Source organism: Triticum urartu, chromosome 2 (genome assembly GCF_003073215.2).
Source record: "Triticum urartu cultivar G1812 chromosome 2, Tu2.1, whole genome shotgun sequence".
In the NCBI taxonomy this organism is placed as follows: domain Eukaryota; kingdom Viridiplantae; phylum Streptophyta; class Magnoliopsida; order Poales; family Poaceae; genus Triticum; species Triticum urartu.
Window position 1 is genome coordinate 741,209,727 of NC_053023.1, and position 14,374 is coordinate 741,224,100.

Consider the following 14,374-nt stretch of genomic DNA (forward strand, 5'->3'; position numbering starts at 1 on the left):
AACCTCAGGCCCATCCTTGATTGTTCCTTTGCAGACTACAGAGCCAACAATGTTGCTAAAATCTCTACGAGCTATCTGAAGCTCTTGGCAACGTAACTTCATCAATTTTTTCGGCATACCAAAATCTGCAGAAAGCATGAATAAGTACATTACAATAATATATGGAAAGCAAACCAATCGATTTATTGAATACTACATTTATTTTAAAACTTAATACTAACCCGTACTTCCAAAACATCCAGATGATGTCTCCACATTTGTAATGTCAAAGTCAATACTTTCCAGACCTTGAAGCATATTGATAATTTTCATCATTCGAGGCCTTTCTGCACGCTCAAAGTTCATGCAGATTAGAGCTACCTGATTCGAATATCCAATTCCGAGCCCAGGCTCATCTGCACCCGCTCAAGAAACAATTCATACAAAATTCAAAAATATTAAAAAAAATCCAAATTTTTTGTGCAAGGGAGATAATTTGGTGCGTGAGGTGCACTCCAAATTTCAGAGCATTTGGATATTTGAGTAGCTCTCGGAAAAAAAGACAAATTGGGTCAGAGCAGTATATGAACAATACATTATTTAACAGACCCCAAATTTGATTGTTTTTTGCCGAGAGCTACTCAGATTTCCAAATGATTTGAAATTTGGAGCGTACATCAGGCACCAAGTTATCTACCATGCCAAAAAATGGAATTTTTCAAATTTTTCTAGTATTTGTTTTGATTTTTTATTGAGCGCAGGTGCAGATGATCCCGGGAGCAAAAATGCCTCACTCTGAATGCATCTTTTTATCTGTTGGCATTCTATTTCTAGGGACCTATATCCGGGTGCTCTCTCTAGGGTATTTCTCCATTTCTTAAGTGCCTGTAAAATCAGAACAAATAACTAAAATATGAGCACGAAAATGTAACGTGCAACATCATCTCTTTAGAGAAGGATCTCTATCTTAAATGCGAAACAAAATTTTCTTACATCCTCGATAAATTAATATGAAGAATTTGGAGTAACATCCACGTAATCCCTCCGTCCCGTTATTATCTCCAAGATTATTACACCCAAACTAAATATGTCTGACTTTCGTGTAATTGCACCGCTATGTAGGAATTCTGGCGCCATGTAACCGCTGAATCGCATCACGGACATAAACTTGAATTGTTAACGTGAGTGTAAATGGAACATATCTTTCTTACGAAAAAGGAAAGGTAATGCATGACATCAACACACAGTGTTCCATCACGAGATGAAGTGCAAATAGTTTGTTCTTTGTCAAGAAGTCTTGATACACCGAAGTCTATAAATTTTTGGCTCCATACTGTTAGAAGGGAGAAAGGGTTTTGGTGGAATTGTCGTTGTATTGCTTGAGCCTCATGGGCATATATATAGGATTACATGATCATCTTGGAGTACAAGGCACGGTAGAATAATATCCTACGCTATCCTAGCTTTCCTAATAATCACGATGCTCAACATCCCCCGCAGTCACAACGGTAGCGACGCAGACGGTGAGACTGGAGAAGAATCCGAAGGCAAGCCGACGGACACCCCCCTACAGTCGTAACGGTCGACGCATCGCGGAGTCGTGGCGTTTGTCGATGTAGCGAGAGCCGAGGGTGGTGTAGCCGTGGTCGAGGTAGCCGCGCGTAGAATGTCGTGGTCGATGTCGAGTCAGGGAGCCGGTGTCGAGGATGTCGCCGTGGAGCCGCAAGCGCAAGAGCGCGCCGAGTTAGCATGGGCGCAGTGGTGTCAAAGTAGTGGTGCGCCGGGAAGAAGACGTTGTTGACGACGCGTCGCGGCGGGTTTGCCAAGCCCGGGGACACATCATAGACAAAGGCACACACCGGTGTTGCCAGCACCGGGCATGCGTAGACGGACGAAGACGAAGTTGACGAAGCGCCACACCAGGCTTGCCAGGCCCGGGGAAACATCATGGATGAAGGCACGCATCGGTGTTGCCAGCACCGGGCATGCATAGACGAGGACCTGCACAAGTTGTACGCCATGTCACAGGAGTCGGAGAGGCCAGCAAAGAAGGACTCGACGACGGTTGTGGCGTCAATCAGCGCGGAGCCGATGTCGCCTGCGGTTGTCGGAGTAGACGAAGTGGTTGGGGTTGATGACGGCGACGCTGGCGACGGGCCGGTGCTGGACGAAGACGAAGGAGGTGGACGGGCGGCGGCGGCTACGTGGGTAGCGGCGGCGGCCAAAGAAGAGTGGCGGCGGCGGCCTGACGGCGGCGGCGGCGGCTAGGTTAGGAGCGCGGCGGCGGTGCTCGAAGTAGGCGAAGAACCCGACAGCATGACGAAGACCGGCACGGACGGTGGCGTTCCCGCGCCATGGGAGGTGGCGCGACGCATACCACGGAAAGTCAACGCGCGTGGACGACGAAGTGGACGGTGGGCCGCCGCACTATGGCCCGAAGGGGCGACGCAGCGGCGGCGGGCAGGTCGGGGTGACAGCGGGAAGACCTCGGGGCGGCGGCAGGGACCGCGGGCCGCGGGGCGACAACCCGAAGGGGCGGATCGGTGCAACCGCGGGGACGGCCTTTGGACGGCGGCATGGACCGCGTGCCACGCTCACTACGGCCCGACGGGGCGACGCAGTGGCGGCGCGAGGGTCGGTGCTGCCATGGGGACAACCTGGAGCGGACAGTCTCTGGGCGGCGGTGGACCGTGGGCCGTGGTACTATGCCCCGAAGGGGCGACGCAGCGGTGACGCGGGTCGGTGCAGTTGGGAGAAGAACCACGGGGCGGCGGCGTTGCGGCCCGACGGGGCTACGCAGCGGCAGCCCATTGCTCGATCGGTAGAGGGGCGCGCTGAACTCGGGACGGTCTTCACGGGGCCTGCGGAGGCGCGCGCAACCGACGGGCCAGGTCGGTCACACGGCGTAGATGAGGCAGATCGCGGCGGCGGGCGAATGATCAATCCGATCACGCGCGAGGTTGGAGACGCCGTTCGGTGGAGGCGTGGTGGCGGCGGAGTTCAAGATGAAGCCGGCGGCGGCGGGCGACAGGGCGGCTATGATTGGCCGCCACATGGCGCGAGGCCGCCGGGTCGGGGTGAAGCAGGTGTCCCGGTTGGAGCAGGGCGGTGACGACCGGCGTAGATCGACGGGCGAGCCGTCGCACGAAGGGTGCCGGTGTAGAGCCGCCGCATGATGCGAGGCCGCTGGGTCGGGGCGACCGGCGGGCCGACGCAAGGACGCCGCGCGAGGCCGCCGGATCGGGGCGACCGACTGGCAGACGCGCGGACGATGCGCGAGGCCGCCGGATCACTGAAGAAGCCGGCCGATCGCGCCGGTGTTGGAGTAGAGGCGCACGGGGTCGATGGCGGCGGTGGGCGACGCAAACCAGATCACATAGACCGGAAAACCTAAAAGTAGACGCCGATCAAAGCGACCGGCGAGAGAGAGAAAACCTGGATCAAAGGATCAGGAAAAAGACTCTCTAGGGCAGCCGACCAACACGGCCGGCGGACAAACCCTAGGTATGGGCGGCGCGGCCCCCGGCGGCGGTCATGGAGGCTGACCGCCCCGGGGGCGGCGCGCAGATGCGGAAGCGGCGGCGGCTAGGGTTTAGGATCGACTTGCGATAGATACCATGTTAGAAGGGAGAAAGGGTTTTGGTGGAATTGTCGTTGTATTGCTTGAGCCTCATGGACATATATATATATATATATATATATATATATATATATATAGGATTACATGATCATTTTGGAGTACAAGACAAGGTAGAATAATATCCTACGCTATTCTAGCTTTTCTAATAATCATGATACTCAACACATACTGTCATCGAGCATTATGTTGGCAGGTTTTAGGTCCAAGTGTACAATAGGTTTATCATTTTGCTCATGAAGGTGACGTAAACCATTGCAAATCCCCATGATTATTTTGTAACATGTGCTCCATTCAAGTCCAGAAGATTCATCTGCATTGTAACCAAAATATGCTACCTTAAAAATATATTGTGTTCTCACTATATGTGAATAAAATTCCCTTTTATGATCTATGCTCAAAGTTCAAAAAACTAGAGTCTCGAACAGATATTAAAAAGAGAAACAACATCCCATATTGAATGTGGTACCTGATAGATACTTGTCGAGGCTTCCTTTGGGCAGATACTCCAAGCAAAGCAGCCTTTCCGCTTTCTCTGCAAAAACATATTTTCCATTGTACTCCAAACACGCATTCTTTATTTCGTAGCAGTAGCCTATACATCGCACTACATTGGGGTTCTTAACGATCATAAGATGATAAACTTCATTCTCAAATTGCTTCTGTGGGCTCGGCATTAATGACAATACAATCTTCTTCACAACAATCATTTCCCCATTATGCAGTACTCGCTAGTCAAAGCTGATCTTGCATTAATTACTATGTATGGATATGCCTTTTTGGGTCAACTATAGTTCCATATGTTTGAAAGGTAGACAAAGGTAAGTTTGACACAAAGCAATACACACAACGGTAGACTATCCTTATATACCACACCAACACCACCATGTCCAAGTATTCGATCTTCAGAGAAGTTATTTGTGATTTCTTTCAAATGTTGCAGTGGTATACTAGGTGGTCTTGAACTCTGATCGTGTAATATGCTTTCCAGATTATTAGAACTATTGATCATCCCAAGAGTGTTTAAAGCTGCAATGCACATGGGTCATCAGTGGTATATACTTTGAGAGCCAATGTCCCTTTGACACACGAGAACATCTGGCGCTTATCCAGTTGATAAGGAATAACAACAGCATCCGAGAAGGGCACGAATGAGGTCCGAGCAATTCTAACCTTGCCAAGCAAGGACCTGGAGCCTTCTCAACAGGTTTGTTGACATAGCAGACACATGCTTCACTTAGAGTTTTCCTTCTTTTCAAAAAAAAAGTAGACACATGCTTCAAGAGAAAGCTCGGGAAGATGCGACGGATCAAACAAGTGAAAGCAGAAGCGCTCGTTCCACACTGGGTTTAGATCCTTCAGCTTGACAGTCGTGCAAAAACGCTGACCACCAAATTTAAGCTTGACATAGGCACTCACAGAACCTTTCCCGTACTTAGGAAACAAATCTTGAGCACTTGCCACCTCCACGATCAACTTGTGTGTCGCCATTATCTCCAAGGATGTAGCAATTTACTGGACCGTACTACTCGAATGAAAAGCATCATTAACATCATTAATTGCCTACAGTTACAACTTTGTGAACTGCCTCCGAACAGTATTAAACACTCAACATAACTAGCTAATTAGTTTTTAACATTAAAAAATATATGTATTCCCTCAAGATGTCGAATCATTGTCGCCGCTTTTCTGTGCACCTTCTATCTGGGCCATCCAACTTTGCATCAAGTTTCGTGCTCTGGCACTACAGAAACTCTTTGTGTTTGTACCCAACAAAACAACATATAAAGTTTGAACTTTGCAACTATGTTCTCTTCGCGGATGACTCCCTGTTGGTGATGGAGGCTAGTGTACAAGCGGCTCAGACTATAAACGCATTGCTGCAAGTGTATGAAGAGTGTTCAGGACAAGTAATAAACCGGGATAAGTCTTCGGTAATGTTCAGCGCCAATGCTAGCCATAGCTTCAAAAATTTGATGATGCAAGAACTTCAGCTGGGTACTGTTGCAAATGGAGGGAAATATCTTGGGTTGCCAACCTAAGTGGGAAGAGCTAAAAAACAGTGCTTCAATTACATCAAGGACAAGATTGCAGGACGTCTTCAAGGAGGGATTGATAGGTGCCTCTCTATGGCGGGAAAGGAGATTTACGTGAAGGAAATCGCGCAGGCAATCCCTACTCATGCGATGGCATTTTTCGATCTGACTAAAGGACTATGTGATGAAATAAGCCAACTTATAAATCACTATTGGTGGAACGGACTGGGAGAGGAGAATAAGATGCACTGGATTGGCTGGGAAAAAATGAAGTTGCCGAAGAAAGAGGGAGGGCTGGGTTTTTGGGATCTACACTCTTTCAACATGGCCATGCTAGCTAAACAGGGGTGCCGGCTCGTCCAAGACCCAAATTCTCTCTGCGCTCAAGTCCTCAGAGCAAAATACTTCCCAGCGGGCGATGTCCTTGCAGCGGAGCCGGTAAAAGGAATGAGCTACGTGTGGCGAAGTATTTTAAAAGGGCTCGAGGTGCTGAAGGAGGGACTTATTTGGAGGATTGGAGATGGAGAAAAGGTGAGAATTTGGGAGGATCCCTGGATACCAAGAGGCATTACCCGGCGCCCATCTTCTTCCCAAGGACAAAACATTCTTTCTCGAGTCTCGGAACTAATTAATCCAATCACCGGGACATGGGATCAAGGGCTGGTACAGGAGTGTTTCCATGAAGATGATGTTATGGCAATTCTAAGCATACCGATTAGAGAGAAAAATGAGGATTTCCTGGCCTGGCATTTGGACAGCAAAGGCATGTTCTCTGTAAAATCTGCTTACAAGCTCCATGTAGATATGATGAAACGGGAGACAACCAGGCAATCGGGGCAAAGCTCGAATATTGCACCCCAGACTACAGAGATGTTCACTTCCCTTTGGAAAGTGAATTTCCCACCGAGAGTACATCACTTCCTTTGAAGGCTTGCACATAACAGCCACCCTTTATACATGAACATCGGACGCCGTGGGGTTGAACTGGGCACCAGATGCGCAGTCTGTGCAAAATACTTTGAGGATGGCGGCCACCTATTTTTGAACTGCAAGTTTGTGAGGCACCGTTGGCGCGCTCTTCATCTGGAAGACATCCGAATCCAATTGTCCAACCTGCACTCGTCACAGGAAGTCATCCAGGCTATCCTGCAGCTCCCTGGAGAGAAGAAACTACTGAGCATTGCACTTCTTTGGCTGTGGTGGACTGAACGCAATCGTGAAAGGCACGGGGAAAAGAGACTCAAAACTGAAGCTTTCCGCTATACTGTCCAGCAGCATGCAAATGAATGGAAGACTTTCCTTTCATCAAAGCCTGCAGTGCAAACAAAATATCAATGTAATTGGGTGCCACCCCGACAGGAATTTGTGAAGATTAATGTTGATGGTGCTTTCTCAAGGAACTCAGGGAATGGCGGCTGGGGTCGGATATTCTGTTCGCGGCTGCGGGAGCGGCAGGTGTTTTGACAGACGCCCTCCATGCTGAAACATTGGCGCTCATGAATGCAGTTGATATGGCCGACCAGCTTGGTGTGGGCAGAGTTCAGTTCGAAACTGATTGCCAAAATCTTGTCCAAGCCGTTACCTCCAACAGCTATGATCTGGCTCCTCTCGGTAATTTGTTCGCACAAATCAAAGATAAGCTAGGGACCCAGTTTATTCACGCACAAGTGTTATACGTACCCCGAGAATGTAACATGCCAGCACACCTGCTGGCCACTATGGGTGCTGGGCTAGCTCAAGGTGAGCGACGTGAGTGGTTTCATAGCTACCCGGTGGATGTACCCCGTGCTGTAACCGACGTTTCAGCCGTGACATAAATGGAATACGTATGTTCCATCTAAAAAAAACACAAGTACTACAACCAAACCGAGCAAAGCCTAAAAGGAGGCAAAACCAACCAAATCCTCTTGGTATTAAGCATGCGGCAATCGGTAAAGCTAACTGCTCAACTGTTATTAGTTCTCCAACAAGCAGTAACTAATCAGGCACAGCAAACTGCAGGATGGAGTGGAATGGACAGAGGAAAAGATTAAACCTCGGAACGATCAATCGAAGTTCGGATGCGCCGCTCCAGTTCAGCAGAGTCAAGGCCTGAGAAGGGGGAAGACGAAGATGATGACGAGGACGGGGACAACTGCAATCGTGGTTGCTTACGTGCTTCGATGGAGTTAAGGTCGAGGGACCACGCTACAAGGGGTGCCCCGGTGGAGCCCTCAAGGCGACGAGGGCCCTCCAATTAATGGTAAGTTTGGACATTTCGTGACATGGCAATGGATAAAGTCGAGTACAGGTTCTGCGTAGTATCATACTTAGCTGAAACATCATGGCTGTCAGCTAAGTGGATCATTTGGCCGATGTGAATTAACCCGGTATCCAAACTATGAAGATTATTAAATAAACAAAAAAAAACTAGACATCTACATCAATGCGATGTACAATCATACATTAATAAGAGATTACTAGCAATAAAATGTTGGGGCAGATCTCTCTAGACGGAGGTAGAAGACACACCGTCTTTTTTTTTCCGGCCGCACGTACAGTCTTTTTCTTTTTATCTCAAACTGGCTAGCACTTGCCCCGCTGATAAACAGGATTACGGCTGGCTTTATAGTCTTAGCAGCAAACGCACCGCCCACACTTCTGCCAAGATGCAGCCCACTCCACCCTGCTGCATGCACGGGCGCTATCCGCATGCCCACGACGTGCTCAACGCGCACGCCGCATCCGGCTCGCAACGGATCAACAGCCTAGCCTGTCTACCGTGGCCACTACACCACACATACATGCGCACACACGCACACCACACACGCACACTCGCCACGGTTCCGCTGCTTCAAAGAGCTCCTCTAATACCTCGGACAACGAGCTTCTCCGACTCATCTTGTCTTTCGTCCACCATCGTTTCATTACGCACCACTTACTAAACCCAGTATTGCATAGTGTGCAACCTTTCTTTAATCATGCAGCAAGCTGTTTAATTATGCACCACCTAATTAGCCCACATAGGACACGTATTCCTTCCTTTAGTGGGACTCATTCTCTTCTTCTCACGTCATCATTCACTATTTCACTTATTGATTCCCAAGCTGACTTATTGAGTTGATCGATAACAGGTAACTCCAAAGCGTATATAAATTGGTGGTTTTGGTTCTAAGAGGGCGAGGTGGTACTATTTAATGATAATAGAACGAGCATGACTTATTGAGTTGATGATTTTTTTTCAGGACCAACATAGGCCCAACGTAGTATCCTTATGTAAATGCAGTCGGCCTGCTCGAAGTGTGGGTTACAGAAAAAACGCTAATATATTTTTGTGGATTTATTTTTTTCCCGTGGCCCAATCAAAGAAAAAAAATGCGAAGTAGGCCCCTTGGCCCATGTAATGGACTAACACCCTGTGGCCCAATAGAATGAAAAGAAAGTGGAGTAGGCCCCTTAACTGCACGGTTTATAGGCCCAGCCCGAAAATTTATTTATGCATGGACAGATAAAAAGCTTAGTTTGTCTCAAAAAAAAAGATAAAAAGCTTAGTACCACCTTAGATAGGTACGGGAGAAAATAATTCTATATCGTGACACTAGTAGAAAGCAGGGCTTTGGTCACAGCTCAATATACACATTAGTCCCGGTTGCATTACGAACCGGGACTAATGTGAGCATTAGTCCTGGTTCGAGCGGCTAAAGGCATTAGTCCCGGTTCAAATGAGACCTTTAGTCCCGGTTTGAGACACGAACAGGGACTAAAGGGTGTGATGCCCTTTAGTCCCGGTTGGTATCTCAAATCGGGACTAAAGATTAGACCTTTAGTCCCGATTTGAGAAACGAACCGGGACTAAAGGGTGCGATGCCCTTTAGTCCCGGTTCGTGTCTCAAACTGACCGAGACTAAAGGGTTCGTGTCTCAATCTCCCCCCCCCCGCCCCCCCCGCCCCCCCTGTGTACCGCCATTTTAGTTTTGAAAAAAAGATAAAAACTTAAAAAATAAAATCCTTCGAGATGTAGTTATATTACTACATCTACTAGTTAGGAAAATTTAAAAACTTAAATGTGGACATGTTTTGCAAAAAAGTGTTATGAAAAAGTAAAACGGCTATAACTTTTGCATACGATGTCGGAAAAAAAGTACAATATATCAAAATGTTCAGTACGAGAATCCGCATCCGAATTTGAATGATAACTCAACAATGACAAGTATACTGAAACAAGAAATACTCAAAATGAATGAAGATTAACAACTGATAGTTTCACACTTATCTTTAGAATAACTCAAAATCATTCTTAGGGGCACTAAGGACTAAAAACTGAAAACTGAGAGTTGCCCTTCATTGATTTCCTTATGGTTTATGGAATGGACTTACATTGCGCAATTAATCATCTGATGCAGGCATGTCATGTGCTTAAAAAAGCTGATGTTCTTCATCTTTGAGGGAGTCTTGGATTGGGGGACTTAAAATCCGCATCCGAATTTGACAGCTGTTGGCCGTTTTGCAAATTTCTAGAATCCTCAAATTCTAAAAGGAAAAAAAGTTATGCTCAAATTTCAGTTTTTTTGTATTTTGGTTAAATCTAGTCAAACTGTGGTCAAACTACTTATTCAAGAAGTATTAGTGTTACTAAATAATTATTCAAGAATATTAGTGTTACTAAATATTTATTTCAGTTTTTTTAATTTTGGTCAAATCTGGTCAAACTGTGGTCAAACTATGGTCAAACTACTCATTCAAGAAATATTAGTATTACTAAATAATTATTGTTTTTTAGAATAATAGTTTCAAACTCAAACAGTAAAACATGTGACTTAATGCTCAAGCTAAACTCCCGAGGGTTAATAGGATTGACATCTTACTATTGTCAGGAAAACAATAAGTGCAGACTTGGAAACTATGAGGAATAGAACTTGGAGGTTAAGCGTGATCAGGCTGGAGTTGTGACAGGATGGGTGACCGGCCGGGAAGTTAGACGATTTGGAATGATGAGGGGTGATTAGAGAATAGAGATTATAGATTAATTGAGCAGTGATGAGGGGTGATTACAGATTGAATTGTAAAATAATTTAGAAAATTGAAAATTAGGAAAAAAATTCAAAAAAAATCTCGTAAAATTCCCTTTAGTCCCGGTTGGTAAAGGTGGAGCACCAGATAGCGGCCACGTGGATGGCCTTTAATCCCGGTTCGTAACAGAACCGGGACTAAAGGGGGGAGGCTTTAGTCCCGACCCTTTAGTCCCGGTTCTACTAGTGTGAACGAACCAAAAATTAAGAAAAATGCATCTCTCTTTATTAGTAAGGTATAAATATATATTAAATAATGACGTATAATGTCGATCATTAATGCTGGACAAAAATAACTAACATATAGATACAAAAAAGAGAAAATAGCGTGAGTTGTTTGAACTGGCCTCACGATCTTCTCCTACATCTCCACAACCTACCGTTGACGCGGGGGAAAACATCAGATGACTAATGAAATGTATGATGTTGCTAGGCAATGCCTTCAAAAAGGATCACGACAACGTTGACGAGTCCAACCAAATATCTATGGACACTCTTCAGAATATGTAATATCTGATTTTACGTTTTGGGTGTTTAGGTTTAAGGACCCTGCTAGTAGGGAAGCGTCCATGTAATGGCTGCTACACCTCTCCTATCTTTATACTCTATGATGTAACATCAGCCCCTGGGCCCTTTTGAGTAATGTATTCAGGTGGGGAAGCCCCCCCCCCCCCACATTGTTCCAAAAAAAACTTCAATAAAGACACACCACACGCACATCAACAATCCTGATCTAGTTGCAAGGCAACATACATCACTGCCACCAACTTCTCATCGAATCTAGCACCATCACCAAACCTATCTATCTGTTACGTCTTCCCGCTAACCAGATCCTACCGTTGAAGGAGCCGATGACCGGCATGCATTACAAAAGAAAATACTGGAAATAGATTGAGGACCTTGCCACTAGAGCCAGGTCGGTCCTATTGTAACGCCCTCGATGCGGCTATATCTCCCACGTGTCGAAGCACGACTTAGGGGCATAACCGCATTGAAAGCAATGTCGCAAGTGAGGTAATCTTCACATAATCCATGTAATAAAATAGGGGAAGAAGTTACATAGTTGGCTTACAATCGCCACTTCACACAATTACATGAATAAAGCATTACATCAACCAGATACAATCAAGGTCCGACTACGGAACCAAAATAAAAGAAGAACCCCAAATGCGACAAAGGTCCCCGATCGACCCCAACTGGGCTCCACTACTGATCAACTAGAATGAAACAACATAAAGGACAAGATCTTCATCGAGCTCCTCCTGAGCTTGGTTGCGTCATCTGCACGGTATCCTCGGCACCTGCAAGCTGGTTTTTGAAGTATCTGTGAGCCACGGGGACTCAGCAATCTCGCACCCTCGCGATCAAGACTATTTAAGCTTATAGGTAGGGTAAGGAAAATATATGTGGAGCTGCAGCAAGCGACTAGCATATATGGTGGCTAACCTATTCGCAAAAGAGAGCGAGAAGAGAAGGCAAAGCACGGTCGATAAAAGTATGATCAAGAAGTGATCCTGGACTACCTACGTCAAGCATAACTCCAACAACCGTGTTCACTTCCCGGACTCCGCCGGAAAGAGACCATCACGGTTACACACGCAGTTGATTCATTTTAACTAAGGTCAACTTCAGGTTTTCTACAACCGGACGTTAACAAATTCCCATCTGCCCATAACCGCGGGCACGACTTTCAAAAGTTCAAATCCCTGCAGGGTGTCCCAACTTAGCCCATAACAAGCTCTCATGGTCAACAAAGGAATAGACCTCCACCTGAGACGTTCCGATCAGACTCGGTATCCCGGTACAACAAGACATTTCGACAGGGTAAAACTAAACCAGCAACACCACCCAGATGTGCCGACAAATCCCGATAGGAGCTACACATATCTCGTTCTCAGGGCACACCGGATGAGCAAGACGTCGGGTAAGCCAGCCCAGAGTTGCCCCTGGTAGCCTCGGACATCGCTCAGTTGGACCAACACTTAGAGAAGCACTGGCCCGGGGTGGGGGGTTAAAATAAGATGACCCTTGAGCCGGCCGACTCAAGGGAAAGAAAAGGCTAGGTGGCAAATGGTAACACCAATGTTGGGCATTGCTGGAACAGCTTTACTTAAGGCGAACTGTCAAGGGGTTCCCATTATAGCCCAACCGCGTAAGGGACGCAAAATCCGGGAACATAACACCGATATGACGGAAACTAGGGCGGCAAGAGTGGAACAAAACACCCAGGCATAAGGCCGAGCCTTCCACCCTTTACCAAGTATATAGATGCATTAGTTAAATAAGATATATTGTGATATCCCAACAAGTAAACATGTTCCAACAAGGAACAACATCTCCATGTTCCAACAAGGAACAAACTTCAATCTTCACCTGCAACTAACAATGCTATAAGAGGGGCTGAGCAAAGCGGTAACATAGCCAATCAACGGTTTTGCTAGGACATGGTGGGTTAGAGGTTTGACATGGCAATTTGGGAGGCTTGAAAGCAAATGGTAGGCATCGTAGCATTGGCATAGCAAAAGAGCGAGCAACTAGCATAAGCAAAGATAGTAGTGATTTCGAGGGTATGATCATCTTGCCTGAGATCCCGCAAGGAAGAAGAACGAGTCCATGAAGAAGACAAACGGACGTAGTCGAACGGTTCCTCACAAACGCGACGTTATCGGAGCCAACCCGAAGAAGCAACACCGGAAAGAAGCAAACAACCCAGTAAACAACCAACACATAGACATGGCATGATGCACAAACAATTATGATGCATGTCCGGTTTAATGAAGCATGGCATGGCAAAGTGCACAAAGAACACTACAAGTTAAGTGGAGCTCAATATACAACGAATTGCATATTGACGAAACACCGCGTCAATTATTTAGTTCTCTCTCGGTTAGGTACTCAACAATATAAATGTTATTAAACATGGCAAGAGGGTGAAGCAAATGAAAACTACCCAACTAGTCAAGTTTAAATGAGGCTGGAAACAACGAACAACAATTCCGGAAACTCCCCATGAGCATATTATAGATTTGGTACTGTTCTGCCCTAAACACAATTTTAGAGTTGTTTAACATGCAAATAAATGTCACCATGTTAAACTAGGCAAAATTCTACCCCATTTACATATAAAGTTTGTTAAAAACGGAGCTACGGTTATTTAGTTATGAATTAAATCATTTTAACATGGCATAGGAGCAAATTAATGCAAACAACATTTTTAACATTTCAAACATAGATGAAAGTTGGATATTATTAACCTACACAAAATTCTGAGCAAGTTTCATATATAAAACATTTTAATCCGATGCACGGTTAGTGAGTTATTAAATGCATGAACCAGGGGGATTTTTCTGCAAAACTGGCAATCTCTGGATAAATAGGAAAATCCCAGGCGCTGAAAAAAACATGATATGGGCCGAATCTGGAGCAGATTGGGCCAACAGAAGGAAAAAAAAACTAAGGAGCCGCTGGGGGGGCAGCTCACCATGGGCTCTTGGCCCAGCTGGAGGGGAAGCAGGCCGGCGATGCTGGGCCTTGGAGAGGAAGGCGGCCCACGCGAGCGAGGGCGTCGTCCTCCTCGCGCCTGGCGCACGAACAGGACAGGGGCGGCGGCGCCCTAGGTCAACGGCGAGGCGGCAGCGGGTCTCCGGCGGAGAAGGGAGGCGGATCCCATCGGG

At 46.5% G+C, this 14,374-nt stretch overlaps 1 protein-coding gene across 1 annotated transcript; it reads right to left on the reverse strand.

Moving 5' to 3' along the window:
• Nucleotides 1-984: 984 nt before the first annotated feature.
• LOC125538459 (probable receptor-like protein kinase At5g18500) lies at nucleotides 985-5,107 on the reverse strand. Its single transcript, XM_048701739.1, has 7 exons — nucleotides 4,891-5,107; nucleotides 4,679-4,812; nucleotides 4,475-4,583; nucleotides 4,086-4,343; nucleotides 3,783-3,929; nucleotides 1,225-1,312; nucleotides 985-1,123 (listed from the first exon to the last, which is right to left on the reverse strand). Exons 1-7 carry the CDS (start codon nucleotides 5,105-5,107, stop codon nucleotides 985-987), a joined length of 1,092 nt encoding a protein of 363 aa, XP_048557696.1.
• Between the last annotated feature and the right edge of the window lie 9,267 nt (nucleotides 5,108-14,374).

What these genes read in the sequence shown, in the direction of transcription:
- LOC125538459 (XM_048701739.1), bottom strand. Translation starts at nt 5,107, where the DNA reads ATGGCGACACACAAGTTGATCGTGGAGGTGGCAAGTGCTCAAGATTTG. An exon ending in CGAGCTTTCTCTTGAAGCAT is followed by an intron (nt 4,813 to 4,890) that starts GTGTCTACTTTT and finishes CCTGTTGAGAAG; the next exon opens with GCTCCAGGTCCTTGCTTGGC. An exon ending in TCATCTCGTGATGGAACACT is followed by an intron (nt 1,124 to 1,224) that starts GTGTGTTGATGT and finishes GATGCGATTCAG; the next exon opens with CGGTTACATGGCGCCAGAAT.